This window comes from Lathamus discolor, chromosome 2, assembly GCF_037157495.1.
Source record: "Lathamus discolor isolate bLatDis1 chromosome 2, bLatDis1.hap1, whole genome shotgun sequence".
NCBI classification, from domain to species: Eukaryota; Metazoa; Chordata; class Aves; order Psittaciformes; family Psittacidae; genus Lathamus; species Lathamus discolor.
Window position 1 is genome coordinate 61,670,408 of NC_088885.1, and position 27,276 is coordinate 61,697,683.

The following is a 27,276-nucleotide window of genomic DNA, read 5'->3' on the forward strand; positions in this document are numbered from 1 at the left end:
CCAATATGAAAGTTGAAGCACAGTGTATAAATTAAGCTTAGAAGGTTAAATAGTTTCAAGCTTCTTTATGAGCTACCCTTAACTTCATTATTTATGACTCTCTTTGGTATAACATTCTTCAGCTGAAGGTTATTGAACTGTAACTTCCTATCACAGTATCTTTAATTAGACTAGCTTTTCCCAATCCGTTAGAAAGCACGGTGAAGAAGGAAGTACACTCCGATCTCCTCCTGTTTTACACTGCGGTGCTACAAATGATTGAGCTCAGTGGAACTCAGGCCTATAAATACTTTTGTGAGTCAGGACAAAATGCTTGATGTTAATCAGAGTTCACCGCATTTTTTCTGTGGTGAGAAAGTCTAACAAAAGAAAGATTTCTTCTTTGGATAGAAATGGTCAACATTTGTTTTCACCAAGAAAACAATGAAGAGCCTGGTATGATGGCCATCTGGCTTTCAGTTGAATCTCTCAGTGTCTTTTGGTTGCTCAGCTCCTACTGCATTGTTAAAGCTCTTGCTGTAATGTATCCCCAACCGGTTTAAGACTCCTGTGATGTTTTAGCTGCTTTCCTTAAGTCACTTGATGCCTGCCATTTGTTTAGAGAGTTGAGAAGCCCACTTGAAGGGGGGCATCATATGCCTGAAATGCCTTAAGGATACTCTATGCCTCTGACTATTTTTATGTCTTGGAGATCATTTTTGTGGTGGTCTTGAAAGAGCTCAGTGCCTGCAGGCTCTTGCTATGATTTTGTCTCAGCAGTATTTTGTCTGAAGAGGGGACTTTTCACAATTAAATCTAGATCTTGCATAGAAATCTCCCTTTCTGAAAATTTTGAAATGAAAATGTTACCTTACCTGGAAGAACCTGACTCTCTTCAAACATTTGGGGTTTGTGTGTATTTGAAATGTCCCTTTCCTCAAATTTCCAGAAGCAGCTATTATGCGCATTACTGAATTGGTGGTTTCCATTCAATTTAATCAGTAAATAAAAGCTAAATGAGGGATAAACCCCCAACAACTCAGCAAGATATATGTGCTAGTTTGGTAATTAAAAACTAATTAGGATCTGATTCTGTTAGCTTTATTGATAATTGTATAGCATCTGAAATAAGTGATATTACTTCCAAAAAAAGGATAAGGCTCGAGATGAATCAGGATGACCAAGAACAAGACAGCTATGGTATATGGGAACATGATCCTTCCCACTCTTGCTAAACCACTAGGGATTGCCACTGTCATCTAGAACATCTGGAACAGTAAATAAAGCTAATGAAATGTATGTTTGATACTGTATTTGAAAAAGAGATAGGCTCCTAAAATAGCCTCCTCACTCACTTGATAATTACCTCTAGCTTTTAAGGTCTCACACCTACATCTATGTAAGGTCATTTACAGCTCTGCAGGACATCACCAAGTGTAACAGCTGGTCCATTCAGATGACATTAAAAGATCAGGATATGAAAAATTGTTCTCCAGGATGATTTTTTTCACAATTGGCTCCTCTTTCTCTCTCTGAAGCAGTAACAGGATAGATAGGTGGCACAGAAAGCGTTTGCTTTCTGGAAAACACCAGCTCAAGCAAAGACCACCGCTTGTTAGGCAGAGTATCTACGACAGCTCTGACATGGAACCCTAACAACAGTAATATTAGCTGGAGAACCTGGAAAATGTAGACACCAAGTACAGCGCATCCTTGAAATAATATTTACTGTTTATTTGTTCCTTATCAAGAGGGATGCACATGCATTTTTGGCTTGTTAGGAGACTGCAAAACCAGACCAAAGAGCTATCCCTGGAAACGAATTTTAAACTAGGTACTAGGATACAACTCAGGATGATTAACATTACTTTGAATTCATTCTCTGCTCTTCACATCTGTTATTTGGTGAGCTGCTTTGGCCTGATGAGACATGTACAGATGATACTCAAAGAGTTTGCAGCCTAGGTCTCTGATACTACAAGCAATTCCATGTGGGCAGATGCCTTACTCCATGCCTAGCCTTTACTGAGGCTGAAAAGATCTACATGGGTATTTACATCCATTTGTGCAGGACCAAAATCAGTCACTGTGTATAACTCTGGGCATGGCTGATTACAACTCCAATAGAGTGTTGAACTGCATTAATTCAGTGGCCAGGGAGGAGCCCTGGGGATGAACTAGGCTATGTGAGAAGTGATTCTTCACCTGTCCTCTGTGCCGAAGAGCCACGTTTGTCTCAAAGTAACCATTTCTGCTCTATCCACAGACCTTCCCTGTGTAAGGGGCAGATCGAAGCCTATTCGCAGGAGTTCTGTGCCTTTAGAATATAAGGAGTTCTGTGCCTTTAGAATATTTATTCTGAACTCCTCTGTATTCTAAGCATTTCACCTTTGTAACATGAACTGAAATCAGTAATTTACTTTTGATTGAAGTAGAGTGTGTTTAGCTGAATGCTACCTTCCAGAAGGGCACTGAGCCTTGAACTGAAAATATCAAAAAATACAAAATCTGCTAATTCTCTTCCTAGTCTGCCCCAGTAATTAATCACCATGATATTAAATATTGGCACATAGTTTCCCATGAGAATTTATCAGGATTCAGCTTTAACCGTGCATCCTCTTCCTGATTAATTTAAAGGTCTTTTAGATGATACAGCTCTCCTCCTCCCATAAAGAACACTTATTTGTTTAATCCAGTCACCTTCCTTTCAACAATCTAAATAAACTGAAATGCTCAAGTTTCTTATTACATGGCACTTTCTCCAGGTCTCTAAATTTATAGTTTTTTTCACCCACTCCAGTTTTTCAAAGCGGTGTGAGAACTGACTGCAGTATTCTTGTGTCAGTCTCACCAATGCCGCATACAGGCACAAAATCATCTTCCAGCTTCTAATCACTATTCCCCAGCTTAGATGTTCAAGGATCACATTAACCCCTCTAACTTTATGCTGCAATAGGAATTCACATTCAGTTGCTTGTACCCCAAATCCTATTTAGAGTCCTGTTTTGGGAATCACACGCTCTGTTTTTGCAAGGACAAGCCTGCATTCACCTTTATCGTACAATTCTGCATTTGACTATGAAAATATGCTTCTTTTAATGGCCTCAGGTTACCAAGAAATCTAGGCTTCTCTCATACGCTTGCTTTACCCTCATTATTACCCTGCTCTACCTAACAAATATAAGCCTACTATTATGACTTCCTATTTATGTTCAGATCATTAGTAAAAACGTCAGGTACCTAAACTCTGGTAATTCTGAAAGCAGTTGGTCAGCTCTCATTTAAACCCAGGAACATGTAAACACCAAATACATCTCAGTTTTGAACAGCAAAACATGCCTTGTGCTTTAAAGTCCAGAATAATGGAGCACTGATGGTTAATTGCAGTAAAAGATGTGTGTTTTGGAATAAATATTTACAAAAAAATTATTAGGACAACATAGTTTTACCTAGTACCCAACACTACTATCCTCAAATTTTAGATCATAAAAGCCTTTAAAACAAAGATCTTACAATAAACCAAATATCAAACAACATACCAAATGTTTTGCCTTTTTTTTTTCCTGGCCGCTACTGTATGACTCTTACTCCAGATCAACCAACTCAGTTGACATCTAACATAAGTATACATAGCAAGCAAAGGGTGGGTTTAACTGCATCTGAGATACTCAGTCAAACGCAGGGGTCTCTCTGGAGCTGCTGGACTAATTTTCCATCAGCAGGTTTTTTACTTTCAATGCTACAAAACAGTAAATGCTTCCTGTCATTCTCTTTTCTGCTAGTGGCAGTGAGTGACGAGCCATTCAGCACCTGGTGCCAGCACACAAGAGGGTTCTGCTTCCAGGAGAGCTTAGCCTTCAGCTGTGAGGCAGAACTTGATGGGGTGAAGTAGCTGAAGTTCACAACCACATTTAATGACCATGGGGCTGGGAAATAAACCCAAACATGAAGTATCAAGCTTGGAGCTGAGTGAAACTAAAGAGGCTATAAACTCTGAAAAGTCCTCATCCTCCAAACCCCTCAGACTGCATTTCAGCACATATTTAATGAGAATGTGAATGTCATCTATCTATCTCCAGAGGAGCTCTCTTTGGCCTACATACAGCTAATCCTAGGGAACTGAACCGCTTGCACAAATAAGGGACTAAACCCTTAGGAAATTTGTTGAACTGAAGAATAAACAAAATATCCATAAGACTTTATTTTCAAGGGCATGAAACATCCGTAGCTTACACTCGAGAATACTAAGCACGTCCGAAATTGGGACATTTGCTTTGTTTCTGCTGTTAAATTGCTGCCTCAGCTTCCCTGCCCTTTACCTCACCTATAGCATCAAAATATTTTAGATGTGTTTTTTACAATGGAGTACTGAGAGTTCATTCAAAGAGGTATGTTCAAGTAACTTTTAAGGAAAACTGATTTGTTAGCTCTTAACCTAACAAAGCATCAAGCAAAGCTGATTTTTATATCCACAACAGCTAGTTTGTTATCTGATGAGATGTCAGAAAACAAATCTGTTGAGTAAAGCTGTCTGCTGCTGTGAATTGGCAAAGCTGTGTTGGCAAAGCGGAGTTTGGCCCGATCTTCCCTCAATATTAAGTGGCAGAAGGGTTTCTGTGCTCTACCCTGGCCAGCCCTCCACATCATAAATACTGAATGCAATACCTGCATGATCGCTGGAGTGACTGTGCCCATCACCTTCCCTGAGGAGATAATAATGCAAAACACACTTTACTCTGAGAAAAGCTGAACTCACCCGATCTTCTTCTTCTCTGACATCTGGCATGGTGCTGATGCAGAGGCTGACTGCAGTGATGGCAACAAAAGAGATTGAAATACAAGCAAAGATCTTTCCTGGGATCCCTGAGTGGGGGTTCTCCACCATATCCCTGAGCTTTCGCATGCACAAATTCAATCGACTATTGTCCTGGAAGGCACATTGCGTAGTTTCACTAAACACCAGCTCCCCTTCATACAGCCTGGCCTCAGCTGCCTCCTCCTCTTTCTGTCGCAATCGCTTTTTACAGCACCACTCCAGGTGGTCCTCTTCTATCCCCCAGTACACAAGCTCCTCCTGAAAAGAAAGAGCACACATCTCCCTGAGAAGCCTCAGCTTCCCAGCTGTCAGGAAAGTCATGATTGTCCTGAAGGCACTAGGATTACGGTCAAAAAAAAATTCATTGCAGCTAACATCATAATCATCGCAGATGTTCATGATCTCATCATAATTGTTGCAAGATTTTAGCTTCCCAAGCCTGGTCAAGGGGCAGTTCTCCAAGGTGGTCCATGGAACTTTGTATTTAATACCACCTACATTGATGATCACAAACCTGGTCTGATCATCCAGGCGGGCTAAATAGCACAGGTCTTCCCCTGGGTGCAGAAGTTTGGCCTTTGTGTAGAAGAATCCTTTCTTGGTTTGGACTTCACACAGGTTTTCCAAGTTATTGAAGGAGTAGGAGCTGAACTCAGGCTCTGCATTCCTAGCAAGCAATGCCATTTCGTGACACTTCTGTTGAGTTCATAGGGTGATCGAGGCTACTGTAAGAAACGCATGTGGAGCTTGACTGGAGAGTCAATCTGTAACACAGAAGTTTAAAGCTACAATAAGCTTAAGACATCGCTAGATGAAAAACTATCCCATCCTCTCAACCCCAATAAACTTTTCTCCATGGCACTATTTCCCCCCCTATTATTTCAGGACTATCTTTGCTTGGTAGCTGCTTGGGAAAAGAACTTAAACTTCGGGTCAAGAAGCAATTGGTTCAGAAGCCACACTGGTAATTCTAGAGGGTTTGGCCAGTGAATGAGTGGAAACAAAACCATATTCAGAAATTTCTTTTCTAGAGCTATATCCAGGACATGAGCGGATACTGAAAGAGAAAATTCGTCTTTTGGATACATGGTAATTTACATTTTAGCAAGTTAATAAAGAAACTTAGTTGCAATTTTTTTTAATTATTATTTTGACCCATCTATGCAATGTTGCTATTAAATCTACGTAGTATTTCTATCACACTGCTTACAGTGTGAGGGTAAAAAGGATACCTACAGTACAGTCAGAAATCCTGCCTGATATCAGTACTGATAGCAATGAATATGTGGGAGCTAAGAATCCTGCCTGCAGCCAGCACCTGAGCAGGTTTGGGTGCTGAGCATAAAGTGTGTGCTATCAAGATTCACTTGCCACTGGTACCTCAACTAATTGGACTAAAATTACATTGGGCATATCTACCTGAGCAGCCCCACTTCTAAAAGGTAGAAAAGCTTTTGTTCTCCTGCTGGGGTGACTGCCATTCAGGCTAATGACATCTCCTGCAGGGAGATGTGCATCTTGGGTTTGAGCGGAGAGCCAGAGCTTGCCTGGAACCCTGGAGCTGCTGGAGGCTCTGCTGCAGTTTTGACTATGGCAGGTGAACAGGGTGCCCAGCAGCCTGTCAGTAGCTCTGAAATGGAAAACTGAATCTAAGAACAAAGCAGAGCTGGAAGTGACCTGCTTGTTGCTCTTATTTCTGGTTAACGCAGAACTCAGTCACATGTAGCAGCAATTATACAAATTACGCATAATTTCAGTATTTAGTTTGTGCCTTCTGCTTACTCCCCCTTTACCACACCACAAACCATGAACACATTTTTTCACCTGCCACGTTGCTTCCTCACTCTTTAGAGCTCTCCACACAGGTTCTCCAAAGCTGTGTCTCCAAAGCAGTACCAGGATGTCTTGAAATGTTACAATGTTACCGCTTTAGTGAATCACTCAAAACTTCCGGAATTACCCAAATATGAAGCAGGAAACAAGAAACTGGTGTAGGACTGCTGGGACTCCACACAAAAGACCCGGACTGAGAAGCAGTGCAGTGATGAGGAACAATCTTATGCAGAGGATATAGAATCACAGAATAGTTAGGGTTGGAAAGGACCTTAAGATCATCTAGTTCCAAACCCCCTGCCACGGGCAGGGACACCTCACACTAAACCGTGTCACCCAAGATTCCATCCAACCCGGCCTTGAACACTGCCAGGGATACAGAAACCTTACAAGTTGACAAAAGTCAGGAGAAAAAGATGAGTTGTGAAGGGTAGTCTGATGTTATTCATGACAGGATGGTAACCACAAGACAGTAACTCCATAATTTATAAGCAACATTCTCCAATTCCCTTTGAATCTCATGACTCAGCCTGGGGAGAACACTGAACAAGCAGGTTGTAGGAAAAAACGGAGAGCGTACACATTCAAATGCACTCCCAGAGCAGCATCTTCCTTTGTCCCTAATCAACTCATTAACTCTTAACTCATTAGACTTAGTAAAAAAAAATCCCCAACAGAAAGTGGCAAGTACCTGCTACTCCCAGACCTAAGTCGCCCTCAAATATTCTTACCAACCACACTCAAACAACTGAATCACAGCAACAGCAGTGGTACTCTGCTTCAACATTTCTGTGATGATCCAGCCCCTGAATTTTAGAAAGGCATTTAAGTTGGATATTCGTACAAAGTCAGAGAAAGGCTGGCTTACACGCAAAAAGCCTAAAGTCACCTAAAGATGCTTCTTGGCACTGTGAAAATGTCAGAAGAACTAACAATGCCAAAATCACCCCAGTTTCACTTTGGGCAAAAAAATTGTTTAAATATCTGCTTATACAGGGCAACATGAACGACAGAGAACAGCTCCTTCATCTGGCTAAGGGCCAGTAAAGGGTAAAAGGCAGCAGCATGCATTCTGAGAAATAGGTGGTTTTACAGCACAGGCTTGAGTGCAGTTGGGACTGCAAATACCATTACTGTCACAATGCGAGCGCATTGTCAGCATGGCATATGCTTTAAGAATTCAGTCTCTTGTTGCTTTTTGTTGGTAAGATAAAATATTCACCATCACCACTCAGGGCACTGTACTTTGTTTTCACGCCTCACTTGTTACACAAGTCAACATACAAGAAGCAGTTTACATTGTTTTGACATCAAGGCTTGGATTTGCTTTTTTTCCCTCTCCTCGGTGTAGCAGGCTGTCGTATAAAGGGGCCAGATACATTTCACGGAACTACTTTGAATCTAATCTTACATGCACTTCTTCCTTCTTCTAAGAAGCAGCTAACTCAATGTGAAAATAGGTAAGCATGTTATTACAAAATCTCTGAATTACAGATGATTAGTCTTTTGTGGATATAAAATTTATGTTGATTAAACTTAAAGCTTAAGGAAGCATCTATTAATTTTTTTGTGTCATCAGTGGATAAATAGAAATTGATAACAGAAGTAGGTATAGATAGTATTGCCTGTGGTTTAACAGGTTGATTCTGGACAGTACTGGTAGCACCAGATGCTGGAATTCAGTTACTAAAGTGAATTTTCTAACCTCACACTTCAAGATCCCCAAATCCATAATAGTATACATTATTAATTGGCAGCACTTGTTTTGGAAATCTCATCTTAAAAGTAAGCATGTGAAGACAGTGAGGCGGTTGCCCTGGATCAGGGCTCAGATGTCTGTGGAGGAGCATAGAAAAGGTTGTTGTGTCACTTTAACTGCCCTATAGAAAACCAGAATACATTGCTGTGGGCTCCCAATCTGGCCTCTATCCCAAGAAGTAAAATAAGCCTGGAAGGTCTGATTTCTGATCTTATGTGTATGGAATGTATCATGACCTTCAATGAATATTAAAGGGTGTTTCAAAATTATGTGGGTCTTAAAATACTCTCTGCATGCCAAGGTTATCTAATGTATGCACATGCCTACAGTAAAGCATCCCATTGAAGATTAACTTTAAAAGCCAATACTTCCAGAAATGATACTACGCTATCATCCAGTTGGCATTTCTACCATTTAATCTGACACACGGGTGTAAGAAGAACTATTAAAACACAGTCTGTAATAAGCTGCCCTTGATACAGAACAGAATTTAACTCTATATTCGTTGTTCATAATTTTAAAAAGCTGTGGGAGAAATGCTGTATAAATGTTTCAGTTTGATAATCACACACAGGGTGAGTCATGCATCTCGTGGATTCTTTTTTAAGTAGAGTCAAATAATTTTTATTCACTAATAAGTACTTTCTTTGGCCATCTATGTATGCATATGTGTGTGTATACACACGCACACAAGTTCAGCCAAATTCTGTCAATAGCTGACAGCTGAGAGCTTTACAGGTATTTCTATCAAAGATTTGATAAATGTCAGAAGCATGCATCTCTTCATATTCTCCTTTTTTGTTGAAATATTTTCTCAGTGGAGAGGGGGCTATTTCCCTATTTACGGACTTTTCACCTTGCCTGCTCCCATCACTGTTCTTCACACAAATATTCTTCATCATCCTTTTTTATCAGTATTGTTGTACCTAAGTCACATATTGTTTTGCATGTGGCTCCACTGGTCTCAAGTTGCTTGAATAAGAAAGAAAAATGGGGCAAAAGAGGCTGGTCAACCCACTGGGGAGAGCTTTAAAATGGGCAGAGTGCTTGTACCTTTTCTGGGAAATCATCGTCATTAGGTGCCTCTGAAGTACCAGTACGCTAATGCATGCAGCCAGGGGAGCAAACAGGAAGAATTCAGAGATCTGGGTGCAGCTGCACTGAAGAAACTGGTATGAGGATGGTCAAACACTAAAACTGGAAGCCAAGAGAGGCTGTGGAGTCTCCACATTTGGAGATATTCAAAAGCCCTATGGACACAGCCTTGAGTAACTTGCTCTGCTGACGCCACTTTGAGCAGAGGAGGTTAAACTAGATGAACCCTGAAGGTCCCTTCCTACCTCAACTACTCTGTGATTTTGTGTACAGCTTCTTTTCAAACTGCTGCTGCAAGTTACAAAGTACTGACAGCTTACGGTTGTACTACAGTTGCAAGAGGAAGCCATGAGGCTTTTTAGTAATTAATGTTTTAAGATTTTCCTGGAGAAATTAAACAGACTTTGACAGAGAACAGGTTATTGTGTCATAATTTAAAGCCACAGACATGAAACATAGATTAGGGTGACCACAAGATGTTTTGTCTCGAGTCCAATGAGAGCTGAGTCACCGAATTCATTCTGCAGTGCTCAGCCATTTCCAATCAAAAGACATGCTGGAACTCGACATTGTTACCTAGGATCAAAGCAATCTAACTTCTTACTGTAACATGATTTATTATTCACAACACACACAATTATTTTAATAGTAAAGTTTACACATGTAATAGACCATACATTTGATGGTATTACAGCTAACACTTTGGACAAAGTAGTTCACAGGAGATCCAGGTTATTCTTGTACTTACTGCATTTTGATGGAACCTGGACTCCCAGTTATGAGTCCCTGCCAGGCACTGTGGAAACATGAAGAGAGGAGAGCACCTGCCCACGAGACTTACAAAATACAGAACTGATTCAGATCGGGCGCAACCAATACACAGATTAAAAAGACAAACAAACAAAAATCTTTTCACCTGATTTGTGGGAATTAGCTTCTGAGACTGTCTACACTGAACATGAATATGGTTTCCTACGTACTCATGATCATAGAATCATTTAGGTTGGAAAAGACCCTTAAGAACATCGAGTCCAACCACAAACACTGCCAAGTCAACCACAAAACCATGTCCTTCAGTGCCACATCTTTATGTCTTTTAAGTACTTCCAGGAATGGTGAACTAAACACTTCCCTGGGCAGCCTGTTCAGTGCTTGCTTCCTAATGTCCAATCTAAACATCCTTGAAGCAACTTGAGAATGTTTCTCTCATCATATCAGTTGTTCCTTGGGAAAAGAAACTGACTCCTGCCTCACTACAACCTCCTTTCAGGTAGTTGTAGAGAGCAGTAAGGTCCCCTGAGCCTTCTCCAGACTAAACAACCCCAGTTCCCTCAGCTGCTCCTCACAAGACCTGTGCTCCAGACCCTTCACCAGCTTCATTGCCCTTCTTTCAACAAGCTCCAGCAACTCCGTATTTCTCTTGAGGTGAGTGGGCCCAAACTGAACACAGGATTCGAGGTGCGGCCTCATCAGTGCAGGCTGTGCTAGTCCAGTTAGGGCACAACAGTATCCAACTCAACTGCTTCTTGCCTTCAAGTTAACACATTTAGACCCAACATAGGTATCTTTGCATGGCTTGATGATTTTCATTGTGGACAAAGCACTCCTAACTTTAAAGGCTGCATTACACTTCCTTTGGCAACCTCTTGCTAAGGGAACTATTCAACACGTGTCCAAGTAGAACAGCTTGAAGGTGAGATTATGTAACACAACACTAGTTAAACTAGAAGCATCAAACCATTCTTCTGCAAGCTTTCTTAGTCAGTGCTGAAAGCAATTTACATGTACATACAACCTGTTTGCTATATATGTTGCCAGCTTCACTCTCAAAATGTCCAAGAAAATCAGAACAGAGTAAAACTCCTATAACCTATAAAAAGATACACTGCAAAGGACAAAGGGGAGTTATGCTGATTTCACACAGAGTATTTTTTTATATAACCCTCAAAAGTTGAATTTTATGTATTTCTGTATTTGTTCTCAGTAAAATTTAATATCCCTAACCTCTTAAGCCACCATCACTCCCGCTTAGAAAATAGTCCAAGAAGTTGAAAAGGTACTGGAATTTTCAGTAATCCTTCATTTTGTCCATTTCTTCATCAGAGCTCCAGGAGGCAGGGATGTAACCTTACACCCCTAGCTGAGATGTTCCCACCTAGCAGAGAAAGGCAGGCTTCTCATGTACTGGCGGAGCAGAATAGTTAAGATATGCTTCCCTGGAGAGTAGCTTGGAGCTACAAGGAGGACGCTGCACCAGTTCAAGAATCCCAGGAAGAGTCATGCCATAACAGAGGCTGCAAAATTTGGAATGTAAAGCTGGACATTGTTTGCATACTGTAAGCGTACATTTTCTCTTACAGTTAAATTAATATAGCGAAGGAAAAAAGGAATAGTTTTCTTCTCTGAACATCCCTCATCACATTTGTGCCATGCTGTGTAGTTAGCTGAAATGATTCAATTTGTTAAATGAACAAATCAAATTAACTTTACTCAACACTAATTATTCTGACATGTGTCCATAGCTATTTGTCTCCATTAGACAGATTATGAGTTATCTAGTGTTACTGCACTTGCCAGAGCTATATAGTGAAAGCATTAACTCTGAGACATCTTTAAGAAAGAAGAGATTTGGTCCAACTAACTACCTGAAGCTATGGGATCCTTACCTGTATCTTCATAGAACAAACCAACCTTTTTCTGCACTTCCATAAGTTTTCAGTGCCTGTTTATCTTGGTACTCTAAACTGAACTATTGTTTCTATGAAGCTACTTGCAGACTTCAGTTGCACAGCAGGCAAAGGCAATCATGCTAGATAAAGTACAGGGAGAGGAAGTACTGCTTGCTTTTGCATTCTTCCCATAATTATGGAATTCTGTTCAGGCTAGCAAGCTTCGAGGCTTCACAAATGTCCAAAAATAAAGAGTGCTTTCATAGTGTATTTCACTAAAGAGAACTATCTGTATCCTGAGCAATAAAAAAACTACCAGAGCCTGCAAAGTTTAGGCAGATTCTACAAGGATTAGGCAGAAAAGCTTTTCAGAATTATTACTACTTACAATAAAGACAGAGCATCGTGTTCAAACCATGCACTGTTTACGTGTATTAACCCTCATTTGGTTACAAGAAAACACATGTTTCTAAAATATTCTTTCATGCTCAGTTCATAGTTCCTGACTATCTGAACACCAGATATGCACAAAGTGAGGGATAGGCTAAAGTTCAGACATGGAGCTATACTTTAACTAGAGTCTGAGTTGATATTCCATGCGGAGATTTGTTTGATCCAGTTCCTGTTAACTGCGACTGTGGATCAAGTATATAGTCTCAAAAGCCTAAAACCAAAATGTATTCTACCTGCACATGCTTGGTCAGCAATTGAACCCTGCTAACAGGGCACCTTTGACCCCAACTGGCAGCCACTTGATGGTGAAGTTTCTATACTTCAATGAATCATACACAAATTTATTTTAGGAGACTTAACGATTAATCATTTTAGTATCCCATTTAATCAACCAGTCTAAGAGACTCATATGTGGTACCAAACTTACGATGGTGTTAATTGCCAATCTGTTTCTTGTCCTGCCGTCAGACTGCTGCATTTCAAAATAACAGTCATCAAAATCCAGTTTTGAAAGATATATGCTCCAGTCATGACTTCGTGCCTGCAGCTGGCCTAATGTACACTGTGAATGGCACTGTCAGATGCAAAAGTGACAGACTTTTGTCAGTGTGTGTGTCAGACAGTGCGTAGTATGTTATAACAGCATTGTTTATTCCTTTCACCCAGGAAATTAAACAGATTGTCTCATTTTTGTTGCCAAAATCCTGGAAGCGTGAAACGCCGAACTAGTTACTGTGTATTTGCAGATCACAGAATTATCATTCAGGTGTTCCAGTGGATCTGCAGACCAGATCTGCCCTGGAAAGGGCAGTTTTTAGCATGAGCTTTGCTCGCTCTCTAAAGCTGATACCAGTATCTTTTATTTCTGATCTATCCTACTGATTTTTGCAATTCTATACTTAGCAGCTTCCCACCCAGATGATTAACATGCCAATTTAGTACCAAACGTAGCAACTAGATTTCTGACTGGAAATATGAAGGTTTGACTGTGTGATGCCACTCCTGGCCCAGTTTCATATTCAGAGGTTCATGATGACCTTCTGCGGCACTTTTCCTAATAAAAAATGGATGGGTGTACCATCCTTACCATACATGAGGTCTCTTTCAGGGCCATTCACAAGTTTGCATGAATGTTGGTTAGATAAACATTTAAAAGTATGACAGGATGAGAGGAAATAGCCTCAAGTTGTGAAAAAGCAGGCTTAGACTGGGTATTAGGAAAAGTTTCTTCACTGAAAGGGTTGTCAAGCATTTGAACAGGCTGCTCTGGGGAGTGGCTGAGTCACCATCTCTGGAAGGCTTGTAGACATGGTACTTAGGGACACGGTTTAGTGGTAGACTTGGCAGTGTGAGGTTTACCATTGGACTTGATGATCTTAAAGGTCTTTTCAAACCTAAATGATTTTATGGTTCTGTGATTCTATGAATAAATGCTTTTATCAAGTGCTCATTGGTTTTAGATGTAGATCTAGGCTTTTTAAGTTCTACATGAAATCATCTGCAGAGAAGATTAACTGTAGACAGATGCATCCTGCTCTTTGTGTTAGCTTTAATTAGTTAACACTGGATTTTATGCACCTTCATTTTTTTTTTCTCAGCTGATGTTCTTGATCGTGTGTTTCATATGTCAGTTGTGCACTGACCTCAAAAATATTCCCATCTCTGTTTAAACACTAGTCTGCCTCTGAATTCAACATGATTTTAGTTAATTATTAACATCACTGCAGAGAATACCTTTTAATTTTAGACTCTTAAGACTGCATACTTAATCCGTGGTTGCAGTTAACAGGAACTGGATCAAACAAATCTCCACATGCAATCTAATTTCCTCAGACTCTGGTTAAAGTGTAGCTCCCGGTCTAAAGTCTGCTCACTCCAGCCCACCACTCTCTTTGTGCACATCTGGTGTCTCTGTTCAGATAGACAGGGACTACGCATGGAGGATGAAAGCACATTATACAAACATATGAGGGTTAATACAGTTAAACAAAACATGGCTTGAAGGTGATGCTCTGTTTTTATTGTAAGTAATAATAATTCTGTGGGGAAAAGCTTTGCTGCCTGATCTTTGGAAGCTCTGCTAGTTTTATTATTGCTTAGAATACAGTCAGTTCCCTACACTGAAATACACTGTGAAAGCACTCCAAATTTTAAGATGTTGTGACCTCTTAAAACTCAGCCATTTGAGCAGGGTATCAAAGCAGCACAGACAAAAAATGGGCAAGATGGAAATGACACACAGCTTTCAAACTGAACCCGTCCCATGAAAATCCTCTCAGGGTCTACTGTTTCTATTCTATTCTATCAAGTACCCCTCCAACACAGAGAAGAGGGAAGAGAAATGGAGATTCATGAAGCAAAGAGGCTGCAGTCCTCCTGCTCCCGTTTCTCTTACCACTATGAATGCAGAGGAGAACAGACAAAACAGAGCACAGGTTAGAGAATGGACAGTGAAAAGAGTGGGATGGAAGAGAAATAACATGTATGATTCCAGCACAGGTGAGATGGAAAAGAAACAGAGAGAGTAAAACAAAACCAAAGGTGACTATGATAAGTCTTCATTCTGACAGCAAACCATTACAACATACAAACAGCTTCCACTGTCACACAGATGTATATAAACCACCTGATTTCAGACATGTCATTTCAGTAGCCCAGTATTAGAGTGATCAGTTTGTATGTAGTCTGTGAAAAGCAGACTCTCAGCTTACATGTTCAGAATCTTGATTTTGGGGAAGACACTGATCAGCCGCTGCCTCTATCGCTTGGCCTGCATTTTTAATTCTGACTCCAAAATTGAATGCTTACAGCTACACAACATAAGAATCCCACTGATAAATTGTCCTATTAGCCTCAGCTTTTCATTCAAGCCCGAGTAAAGACAACTTATGGACATCACAAAGAGGACTGTGGTAAATCACAGAATTGGAAAGGACCTTTAAAGATCACCTGGCTCCAACAATCAAGAGATTTAGTCCTGTAGCAGAAATCATTCAACTTTAGGAATGGATGTGGACCAAAAGCTACCACAAATATAGCTTCCTTTCTTCCAGCTACAGCTGGCAGGTTCAAGAGAAGAGATAGGCTCTGTCAGAGGGGAAGAGAAAGCAGAAACGGGGGAGAAAAAAAGATAACCTGGAGCTTTGGGAAAGGCACCTGATATTTTACATATCTGCCACTGGGGTCATACTGAAGCAGCCCATTCACCTCAGTGCTCACTTTTGCTGAATGACAACTCACTACAGAAACAATCACATCTACCTGACAGGCACAGACCCCAGGGACTCTTCATCCACTCTTCTGTGCCAGCACTCCAGTGCCTCCAATATAGACATCATGCATGCTTGGTCTCAGCACTAGCTCCAGTCTCTGCATTGCATGTTTGGATGCGTGCCTCCAAAATGCTGTGTTTCTGTTCCCTATCCAGCCCACTCACATCAGGGCTGGGATCAAGTCAGCACTGGAAGAAATCTTCCAGACCCAAATGTGCTCTAGGTAGAAGGACGAAATGCTATGAAATTGCTATTCCCTTCCCTCCTGCAAATCCTGGCTGCAAGAGCAGGGAACATTAGAACACATTTTTTTAAAAAGGGAAAAAAGGAGAAAGGAGCAGATAAACTCTCCAGAAAGTATGTATGCTTGAAATCCTATGCTGTTTGGGAGCTGGAAGAGAATTCAAACAGCTTTGGGTGGACAGCTCCTGCCCGTTACCAGGCCACAAGGAGAAGGAGAAGCTGGAGCTGAGAACTGAGTTCTGCCACTTGCCCTAATGTGTTGACCCTGTCTTATGTCCCTGATCAGAATGAAAATTTCCTGGGTTTTCTACTGTCTTCCTCTTCATCCTATCTCTATTTATCCTCTACACTGTGTAGATCTCTTGCTCCTTTCCCTCCTTCTCTCACTTCTTTCCCATCAATCATTCTCAAGGGATTTGTGAGAATATGAGTATTGTCTATATTTTCTGCTGTGCGTAGATTATACCTCCTCCCTCCCCCCCAAAAGAGTAGCAATAAATGAAGACTGGAGTTAGATGCCATCCGACCACTCAACGTCTGTACCTTGTCAACATCAAAAAAATCTGGGATTAGACTCCTCTGTCTCCAGAACTCGTTGCCAGTTCTGCCTTGTTGTCCCAATAACCCTTCCCATACTCACAGGAACACACACATATTTTAGCATAAGATAAATAAGGCTACAGTTCCATAGCCCTTGGATGAGGTTACCTTTAAACAGAGAGGGTACTTAACTCTGTGGCATGATACCCCACACCGAGCACTGGGAATAAGGACAAATGGCTAATAAATGATGCTTGATGCAGTGAGCATCGCCTGTCCTACCCTCTATGGGCAGCATCCTTCAGATATGTTTTAAAATGAGGAGTTGCTCCAGATCTTGCCCTGTACACAAGCTGTATTTCCACAACAAACAAGCTTCCCTGCTGAAGCAGGAAGCTCCCAGAGCCCTTCACTTCTATTCTACACAGTCTACCTAGAAACACCTTACATTTTGCAGTTTTCCAGTGTGGTGAATGGGAAATACTGCAGCAGCTTAAAGTACATTAAAACCCAATTTATTTTTTTTTTCTGAATTACACATGAAAATTAATACTATAACTAACAAAACACCCATTGTGTTTATGTGAAGTTTAACACAAAATTCTGTTTCAAAATGTCAGTTTCATGACATTTTCCGTTCTGATTTCTTCCTAGACAGATGTCTGTGGTGGCATCAGCCTTCCCAATAAAAGCTAAAATGACAAAGCCAGAGCTTATGGGTAGGAGCATTGATGCTTTTGGCCCATGGAAAAGCATGAGATTGGATTTTTTTCCCCTCAAACAGGCCATAGCAGAAGCCTTTCACATTTTGGGGTTATAGATGCATTTCCTTATTCCTGCCCAGCTATTGAAGATAACGGAAACGGCCTTAAATAGTCTAAGACATCTCTGTAGTTTCTCTCACCAGCAACCCACTTCCCTCTACACTGAATTGCCATTGCTGTATTCAGTAGAGAAATGCTTAAATTCACTAAACAGACTTGCTCATTTAAAGAATCATCTGATAATGTTACAGCATTCAATTTTAATGTTTAATAATGAATCAAAAGTATTAGAAAACTTTGCACTTGCTCTAATGCAATTATTTCGGTCATTTCACAGAGCTCACAGAGCAAGGGTGTTAGCGTTTTTTAGACTTTGTTCTCTATCAATTTGTACTTTCAAGGGACTTACCTACACAATGCAATGGGAATGAATGGGTCCACTATGAAGAGGAGGACTTTTAAATCAAGTAAAATACGACCTATCCAGTTATGCGCAGTATCTTCATCATGCTGAATCCTTCGAAAATCACTTCTGCTTTCAACACACTGGAACAGATACTACAGGCAGGTTGACAGGCTAATTAATCATGTGTGCAATCGACGAAAACTTTTCACTGGTATCTTACTGCAGAACATTGCTAGACCAGAGGTCACGAGCACACACTCTGATATACTATTTCCAAAGACCTGCTTCAGTGACAGAAGTGTAAGAAGCTCAATTCCAACAACAGCCTCTTCTGTTCCAGAGGGTTTTGACCCAGTAGGTTAATATGAACCACTGAATGACGTGAGTTCTTGGGGCAATGAACATGGGCAAGAAAATAGCATCAAAAAAATTAATACAGGCCTTTAAGAGATGCTCAGGACAGTTATTTATTTGCTAATTGTTTTTTGCAATTGGGCTAGCAAATGAGCAGTTCATGCTCTCGATGAGAAAGCTCTCTTCTATTCAGAGCTTTTTCAGCTTCTGCTGGATTGCTCACCATTGTTCTGCTTACAATACCAGTAGATACACAGAAACATCAGGCTAAAACAGCTATGGAATTCATTTTACGGCATCACTACCACTGACAGTGGTTTGTGCCTGAGCACTTATTTTCATGCGGCAAAAGGACGTGTTGTTACTCATAACGCATACATTATTCTGCAAGTGCTACAAACAATAAACCACTCTGCCAGATCCCAGTATCTCTGGCACACTCCGAGGCTGCTGGTTTCTTCCCGTATGTTGTCATACTTTAAATCTTATTACCATCGGAACGATGGCCAGGAATTTCAAGCTACTTCAGTTCCCTGCCACTCAGCCTTTCCCTTCTGTGAAGGCAGCTCCATGAGCTGCGCTGTCTGTGGTGCTTATGAGTTAAAAATGGAAAATTAGGAGGCAATTAACCCAAGGGCATTGTTCAGGAGGTGTTTAACACATTCTGCTCTGCAGCTCCAGGATGCTTGCTGCTTCTCCATTCCTCCTCTACCTAACAGGCCAGCACAGTAGCTAGCCAGTTCATTATACAGCTAAGAGGGTATGCATGACTATTTCACTTTCAGTAGTGGAAAGCTGCTCTAATTTTGTTGTGTTGCCAGAAGTTCCAACAGGCTCTCAAATAAGCTGGAGACTCCCAAGTGTAGGAATGATTTTGCACCTCTTTTTCTTTCAGACTATGATTCCTGACTGCCAAAGCCGGCTCCTGAGAAGGTGCTCTGCAGTTGTATAAGCTGGTCTAATTCGTCAGGTCACGTTTGCTGGAGCACTTCATTACCAGCACGCTCAGGGAAGAAAAGCTTTATGTTTGGTTAAATAAGAAAGATAATGGAGTTTCATAACTACTAACAAAAAGGTAGAATCCAGCTCAGTTTCAAGTCTGTACTTCGGTAAATATTTGGTGTGTCTTATCCACTAAAGAATCTGGAGCCCGGTCTCTACAAAAACTCCTTCCTCTCCCTCCGTAGTAACAGCACTGAACAGAAGTGTTTCTAAAGCAAACGGCTTATGTGCTCAACAGCTCTGTGATATTTGTACCAACACAACAGAACCTCGATACAACAGAACACCCCAGATTTAGCTACTTTTTTTTACTTTTTTAATTTTTTTAAATCAACTTTACCTGTCCTGGGGCATTACTTCCAAACAAAACTTCATTATTTAATTACTGTTTTCTTGCTTAACAGCCAACCTCTACTGTTAACACAAAAGAGCCACGGAAGAAACATGCACAAAACCCCCTTTCCTTCTCTCTCCTCCTGAAAAAATTCAGTAAATACCATCTCATAAAATATGAATTCATATCCAATATGCTTGCTCATCAAGTAAAAAGTAAACATGGATATCAGCATCTAAAAATCTGAATAAACATCAGTAAATAGGTAGCTAACAGCAACTTAATGAGGACTCTTGAAAGGAAAGCATGTAATCTGATTTGTACGGCATAATTCTTTTTGTATTATTTATTTTACACTTTAAATGACCTCATTTTATTTAATTCGTTCAGGCTCAGTAGCTCGCTCTGACACAGAACCATTTTAGCTTAAGCTCTGATCAAGCAGCTGCTCTCCAGTTCATTCAGTCCCCTTCCCAGAAAGAAAACTTGCTCTCCAAACTCAATCCCATACAACTAACTACCTGAAATAAGTATTCGGATGTAGAATACTTCTACGCCCTGACAGGTACTTGCAGCCACTTTTGGTCTCAGAAACCCTGTGCTGAAGTGTATCATCATACCCCACAAGCCCTAGCTTCAACTGAATCAGCAGGAATTGAAGAGGCAATGGAAGTTGGCTCCTAAAGAGGTCAGTCCTCAGTCTTTTGAGGGGCTGAAGCACAGGGGACCCCGGAAAGATTCTACCAATGCTGTAAAGTGAGTCCAGCTCATAATATTTCTGTGTCTCTGTAGTCATTATAGGGATGTTTTTGTGGTTGTAACAGAGAGCTTCACATTCTAGGAGGGAAGCAAAGTGTGAAATAAATGAGACAAGAGCAAACACAGATGGGTGTATAAAAAGAAAGTGGGAAAAAGAAAGCACTTAGCTAAACCTCTTGTGGTCAGTTAAGAAATTTAAATTGCACTGTTTTCAGATAAAATACAATGAACTAGGATCACTTGGTGGTTTTATGCTTACAACAGCTAATAAATCAAAAAGAAATACGTGATTTCCTGAAACACTGTGAAGGAAGATGAGTGAAGGATAAAAGGCTTTGAATAGAGATGAATATGCTATAAAGCAGATACTTCATTATTTTAGAGCCTAACCCAAGCATATGCTGAATCTCTGCACTTTTCGTGTAAGTTAGCAAGTGCCAAGCAGCTTGTAAGAAGCTTTCTGCCTCTCATAATCAGGACCCTAGTCTGCAATATCAGCTAAGAAAACCATTACCAAGTAAAGGCATAGCTGGTACTAAGCCCATGCTTAATTATATATATGTAAACATTACCTGACAAAATTTTGTGTTTCCCCCCTCTATAAATATCCCATACATATCCACATGTGTGTATATATATGTATAAATACACACACATATATATATATTCCCCTGAACAAGCAGGGAAATGGCAGACATGAGATCAGAGACATGAAATGGTTGTGGGTCTCCAAGCACAGCCCTCAGGAGTCCAGGGCCAGGAAGCACCAAGGGTCAAATCAGTCATCAGCTCTCACTGGCTTCTAGTACAAATTAGGAGCTTGAATCTGGTGCTGACATGGAGGCACTTAGTGCAATCTGAAACACCCTGAGATATCTGAGGAAGGCAGATGTGACACAACAGTTACAGCTGGATGACAAACAGGATGTGCTAGTACATCCAAAAGAGCACTGGATGCCCATCTTTCAGCAACCAAAACTGTCCCAGGCTAAGTAGGGTCCTTTGGGTCCTTTAAAAATCTCTGCACACAGAGACTTTGGGGATTTATTTTTAATTTCTTGGCAGCAAAAAAAAGATCCTCCATATTCATAACTTTGTAAAGTATGGCACTCTTACATCAAAAGTCAGCACTGCGCATCAACTGATCTCTCCATGGAGATAAGATACTGGAACAGCAGAAGCTCTGTTAAAAAAAAAAAAATCAATGGTTTTCCTACCATGTTGTGCTGCATGTAAACCTGAAATGTTCTGTAATTAAAGTTAAGCACTATTCTGGAAGAAGCTTTAGATAAGATTCACATTAGGCAGCTATATTTATTACCAGATGCTTCCTCTTCAAGCTGAACATATTCACCAATTTGTATTATGGAGCATAACTCCTTAATTCTCAAGTTAAGTCTGATCACTGCAGATACTGGTTTTGCATGTACCCAGCCTGTCATGCAACTTTTTGAAGTCTATAGCTTGATCAGGTGTCTGGTCACACAGATGTGATGGGAACCAGCTAGAAATATGTATGTGCATACTTATAACTATGAATGTGTATCTAAGTTGAAAAACAGCACATTACTACTTACTTTTGGAAGGGAGATACCTTGGTCACACAATGGCGTTATGGAAAAACTGATGCTCCTCATGTAACAAAAGGGCTGTGGTTTTCCTTTCAGAATATTCACGTGTCACTTTTAAGGCACACACACACACAGAGGACTGCCAAATGGCAGAAGAGAAGCCAGTGAAAGGGTCAAACAATGTCAGTCTGTGGTACCTCTTCTGCTGCTGGATAAACGTTGTTGTCTAAAAATAGTAAATAGCACTCCCGATCCCAGACTGGTAAAGTGGGACAGAAAGACTTTAAATAAAACTGCATTGTCAGGAATCACAACACAAAACCATCAGCATCTTCCAAACCCTAGAACTCCTACTACTGATTATAGTTATACGAAATCAAAGCCGAGAGATGAAAAATAAGTAAAGCTAATCACCTAGATATCTCTTTTAGTAATACATACGCTAGAATCTCGTGCTTTTTGCCTCTTGCCTCTGTTTTATGTATATTCTGCATTCCCACTGCCTTAAGACAACTGGGAATTTGTTACAGTGAAAGGAAAGCCAGGGTCATTGAATTCGCTAGTCCATGACAGTAAAGCAAGCTACTTTTCATAAGGTGTGTACAGGCAGCATATGAACAGTAATTGTCAGCTATTTCAGAGTGCCTGGATATTGTGTGTTTGTTACACTGTCATAAGATGTTGTAAGTACATAGCTAATAAAAATGCCCAAACTGTAGATGCAGTCTTTCAGTATGGACAGGCTACCTCCCTTTAATTAAGAAGACTTGTTTTAATTCTGGACGCAGAACAGCATCCTCATTCTTGGCATATAAACCTGTAAAGATTTTCAGACTGATCACTGTTTTGCACACAGAGGACCAGCACTTCCTTGGCTCCAGCAGACCTACTGAATCCTGTGTGGTTCCACCAAATGAGAGGAAAGAGAAAGCAAAGAATTAGAAACCCCCGATAATTAGAACACTGAGTCCAAAACTGTAGGGACAAGATGGGGACAAGGTGAGATAGCAGACAACGTGTGTCCTCATTTCCACACCATCTCACACTCCTGACCTTTATTTCCAGATGATAAAGACAGGAACAGTGAGAGCTCTGCTATCCCCAGACAAACATCCCGGCAGACAGTGGGGAGGAATTTCATAGATGCCACAGATATTTTCACTCCAAATCCTCCTGGATGTGTCATAGTCATTACTGAGCACCTCTCGTAGGAACATCTGCTCTTAGACCCTTACCAGTGTTTAAGGCTTGCTACCCTCAATCAGATCTTGAGCTTCGCTTTTAATAAAGCCTGAATAAACACCTTCATCTATTAGTGTCCTTTCTGCTACTTTCCTAATAATGAAAAGGCAAAGGAATAAATAGCTTGTGATATCTTTTCTTACTTACAATCTGGCAAATATCTTCTCCTTTTAAGTAGTTTCTTTACTCTCTCTCCAAGTTATTCTCCACTAGAGCAACATACTTTTTATGGACAAATAAATGTCTCACAGTGCCAACTCACCATGCATCAGTTCCAGTTCCTTATTACCAGGTTCTCTTTTTTTTTTTTCAGAGACATGCATAATTACATTATGCAGTAGAGCATCTATAAATCACCTATCATGTGGGCATGTGTTCTAAAAAATTGACCTGCAACTATTACCCACTTCAGAACTTCATCCCAGTTATTTCTAGCCATCAGATCTAGTCAAGAGTTGGCCAAATATGGATTACTGAAGCTGGGTTTTGGAAACAGTAATTTGTCATTTATTTTCCTAAGACTTATTTTCAAACCTATTGTGATCTCATCCCCACAGGCCTTCAAATTGATTTTTGAAACAATACTTAAATCACCTTTTCATCTGAGAAACACTTATTTGGTACTTAGTTCAGAAGCTGAGATTCATACCGCCTTTTCACATACTGCTCTGTGCACTGATGTCATCTGCTCCCCATCCTCACTTCCTGCAGCAAGCTCTAATGAAACGGGGCTGGTGAGTTACTATTATCACACAGGGAATAGATGGGCAACAAATGACATTTTCCTGACACTTTCCATAAGCAATGACTAATAGCTTTTTAAATTATCAAAACAGTGACAAAAATAAATTATATTAAAGGTTACACTTTCCGCACCTCCTTATTTGTAAGCACAAAATATGTCCACATAATTGTATCGGCTAATTAACTACACAGTTATTCCAATGCCTTTTCAAATGCAGCTGCATATGCTCAAATATAGATTTTTCATATCTGAATGACTGGAAACATACAAACCAGAAGCCTGATGAAGATTTGTTTATTTAATCTAAAGGATACGGCATATTAAGTTACACATTCTAAATTTAAATTTTGCAAATGATTGCTATGGTATCCCTTTATATATCTGCATGAAAAGAATCACACTTGATTCATTGAAAATAAATCTGGTCAGAGACTATTATAAATGTCTATAAAACTATTCAGAATGTGAAAAAGCTCCTACAAACAGAAGAAGCAAACTGGTAAAATTGGGTGATTCACAATTTATTTCCGTCATTCTGTTTTACTGGCTTACATTTCTATTGTTCTTAAAACCTTTTCCTATGAGTTATTTGATGCTCTAATACATATTATTTTAAATCCTCTCTTCTCTTTCTAATTCTGCAAATTGTATCGCTTGAAACTTCCAGTAAGTACCTCCAACAGTTACAGTTAACCTTTTGTACGCCCCTTTTTCTCATATAATCACTTACCTTCTAGGAAAAAGACTGGTATCAAATTTCCTTTCCATTTATTAGACTTCTTTCTTACCGCTCGATGGCATGTGTAACCCTTAGGCTTACAGTTTACTAAGTTAACTGTCAGCACTTTTCATCTTCCCTCAGCTTCTTTTCCCTCCACAGTTTCATCTCATTTGATTACCCTTGGCATTTCTAAAAGCTGCCAAAATCTGGTCTGCTGAAATTCAATACTGGTGTAAGATGATGCAAGGACAGTCTATAACCCTGACATGAGATAATGACAAATTCTGAGCACACCTCTCTAGTTAGCCTTGACTAGTCTTATTTCATCTGCCATTCAATGCCTAGCATAACTAGAGCATGCTATACAAACCATAAAACCAAAAGGGCATTCTTTTCCTAGAAAAATATGTATTTCCTTCCCTTTTCCAGCCAATGAATAAACAAACATTTCTAAGGATTGGTTCTCACCACTTTTACAATATTCCAACTATTCTGAGGGAAGTCACACCACCTGACTGCTTTCCATTAGGTAGCTGGATACAGATCATTTTGATATCTATTTTCTTTTTTTTCCTCAGGAGGATGAGGCTAGCAGCTTTCATATCAGACTACCAATGTGCTGGAAAGTCAAATTTTAAACAAATACTCTGTACACCTCCTGCTCTAATTTTTGCTCTGAGAATTAGTATTTCTCATTTCATAAACACGAGAAATACTCATGTGGGGCCATAAAAAGGCCAAGTATATAGAAAACCAAAATCTGTCTGATATTTTTGTTGTATCTGGCCTTCTGGCTCTACTCCAATCACTTCAATCTACCTATGTCAGTGGCATACTACCATTTGCTCACCATCTCATGGCAGCGCTTCATGACTTCTTCAAGGCCACTCAGAGCATGAGATCAAGCTTAATGTAGCTTCAAATGATAACAAAATGTGCAATTTGCCAGACCAAACACAACTTCTTTTCTCTTTCTACTAAGCCCCAGTCTCCTCCTTCCTGCACTTCCCCCCTGAGTCTGATGATCTTTCAAAAGCAGGAAGGAGGTTATTCGAAGAGTCAGCATGCAGATGTTTCCAAGATGTGTCCACAGTTAGAATCATAGAATAGTTAGGGTTGGAAAGGACCTCAAGATCATCTAGTTCCAACCCCGCTGCCATGGGCAGGGGCACCTCACACTAAACCATCCCACACAAGGCTTCATCCAACCTGGCCTTGAACACTGCCAGGGATGGAGCACTCACAACCTCCCTAGGCAACCCATTCCAGTACCTCAACACCCTAACAGGAAAGAATTTCCTCCTTATATCCAATCTAAACTTCCCCTGTTTAAGTTTTAACCCGTTACCCCTTGTCCTGTCACTACAGTCCCTTTTAAGCAAAGATTTTTCCTTTGATTTTGTCCAGCTCAGCATTGGATGAAATTTAGTGGACTTCCCCCCATATACATCCCGAAGATTCTTTCTTCTGCATTTTATTACTTCTGAAATGCTTTCCAAATGTTTTCTTGGGGTTTGGCTTAAAGTCTTGGTATGCTGCCTCCTAAACTTCTCCTCTGATATATGTTATTTGCCTTTAAATTGACAGTGTCTTTCCACTTTGGAAAAGTTTCAGTTAGAGGAACCATGAGATTCTCTATTTTCAGACCAAATCCATTCAGTTATCAAATGAAAGAATTAGGTCTTCTACAAAATGAAGTCAGGGCACCCACAGAGGAAGCTGATCCGCTAAATAAGGAGGTGCCATTTTGCACAGTGCCTTTTCAGAGCTGAACTGCCATATGCTGCTGTCTACTCCTCCTTCATCTGCATCCTCTCTGCAGGAAATCAGCTCTGTGTACTTCAGTCCACTAGCTCAGCCTTCCCCAAAATTGTGTGCACTTTACAACTGGTATCTAGTTGCAGGCTAATGCCTTCTAACCTCAGCCTGGGGTGCTGAAACATGTTTTCATCACTTTAGGCACCCTTGAAAGGAGCAAATGCATCTTTCCCACCCACATTACACCATGTAATGCAATGGAGACACAGACTCCTTTCAGAGTCCATGGCAGGCTGAGTCATAGACACGAAGTGGTTGGTAGGGAGAAGCGACAGTCTCTTGCTCCATGTCTGATGCTGTTGTTTTGCTTTTGATGCCTTTTGAGTAGCACATGGGGTTGAGGAGGTGGAGAGAAGCCACAGGCAGCGGGAGAAGAGCTAAAGCTCTGTTAGGCCCAGCCTAAATCTGCCCTTGTAACACGTTATAACAAAACAACAGCTTCACTATACATCATCAAGGCTGAGCAGTACCCTCTGTACAAAGGCAGACTCTTCAAAGTGCTCTAGAACATCAGTGCCCACAGCGAGCCAGGACTGCCTAAGGCAATAATATTCAAAGCTCTTACAGCTTGGTCCCTATCTTCTCTAACCATTCAGGCAACCAACCACTACCTTCCTAGACCATCAAGGGTGCAAAAAGCTTCGAAATGGAAGCTCCAGCCAAGACCTGCCTCTTGCAACCTCACCTAAGCCTTCTTTTCTGCCACCTCCTGCATGACAGGTCACAGAAAGCAGTCCTAACACCACCCACCTGGCTGCCTGCCTTGTTCTCCCACCCAAAGGGACTTCGGCATTCTTTCAGACACGTCTTGGCTCCACAGAGCCCCAAGGACTTGCCACTCTCACGCACCGATGCCTTCCACTCCACTCAGGAGAACTGAAAAAAGGATGGAATTTGGAGA

General features: G+C 40.6%; 1 protein-coding gene across 1 annotated transcript in view; it reads right to left on the reverse strand.

The window, feature by feature from the left end:
- Positions 1–27,276, reverse strand: part of KCNG2 (potassium voltage-gated channel modifier subfamily G member 2) — a 58,694-nt gene that overhangs the window by 18,653 nt on the left and 12,765 nt on the right. The window contains exon 2 of the mRNA XM_065669284.1: positions 4,736–5,559. Coding sequence (XP_065525356.1) covers positions 4,736–5,479 — 744 coding nt within the window. The 5' untranslated portion in view covers positions 5,480–5,559. The remainder of the gene's footprint in view (positions 1–4,735; positions 5,560–27,276) is intronic.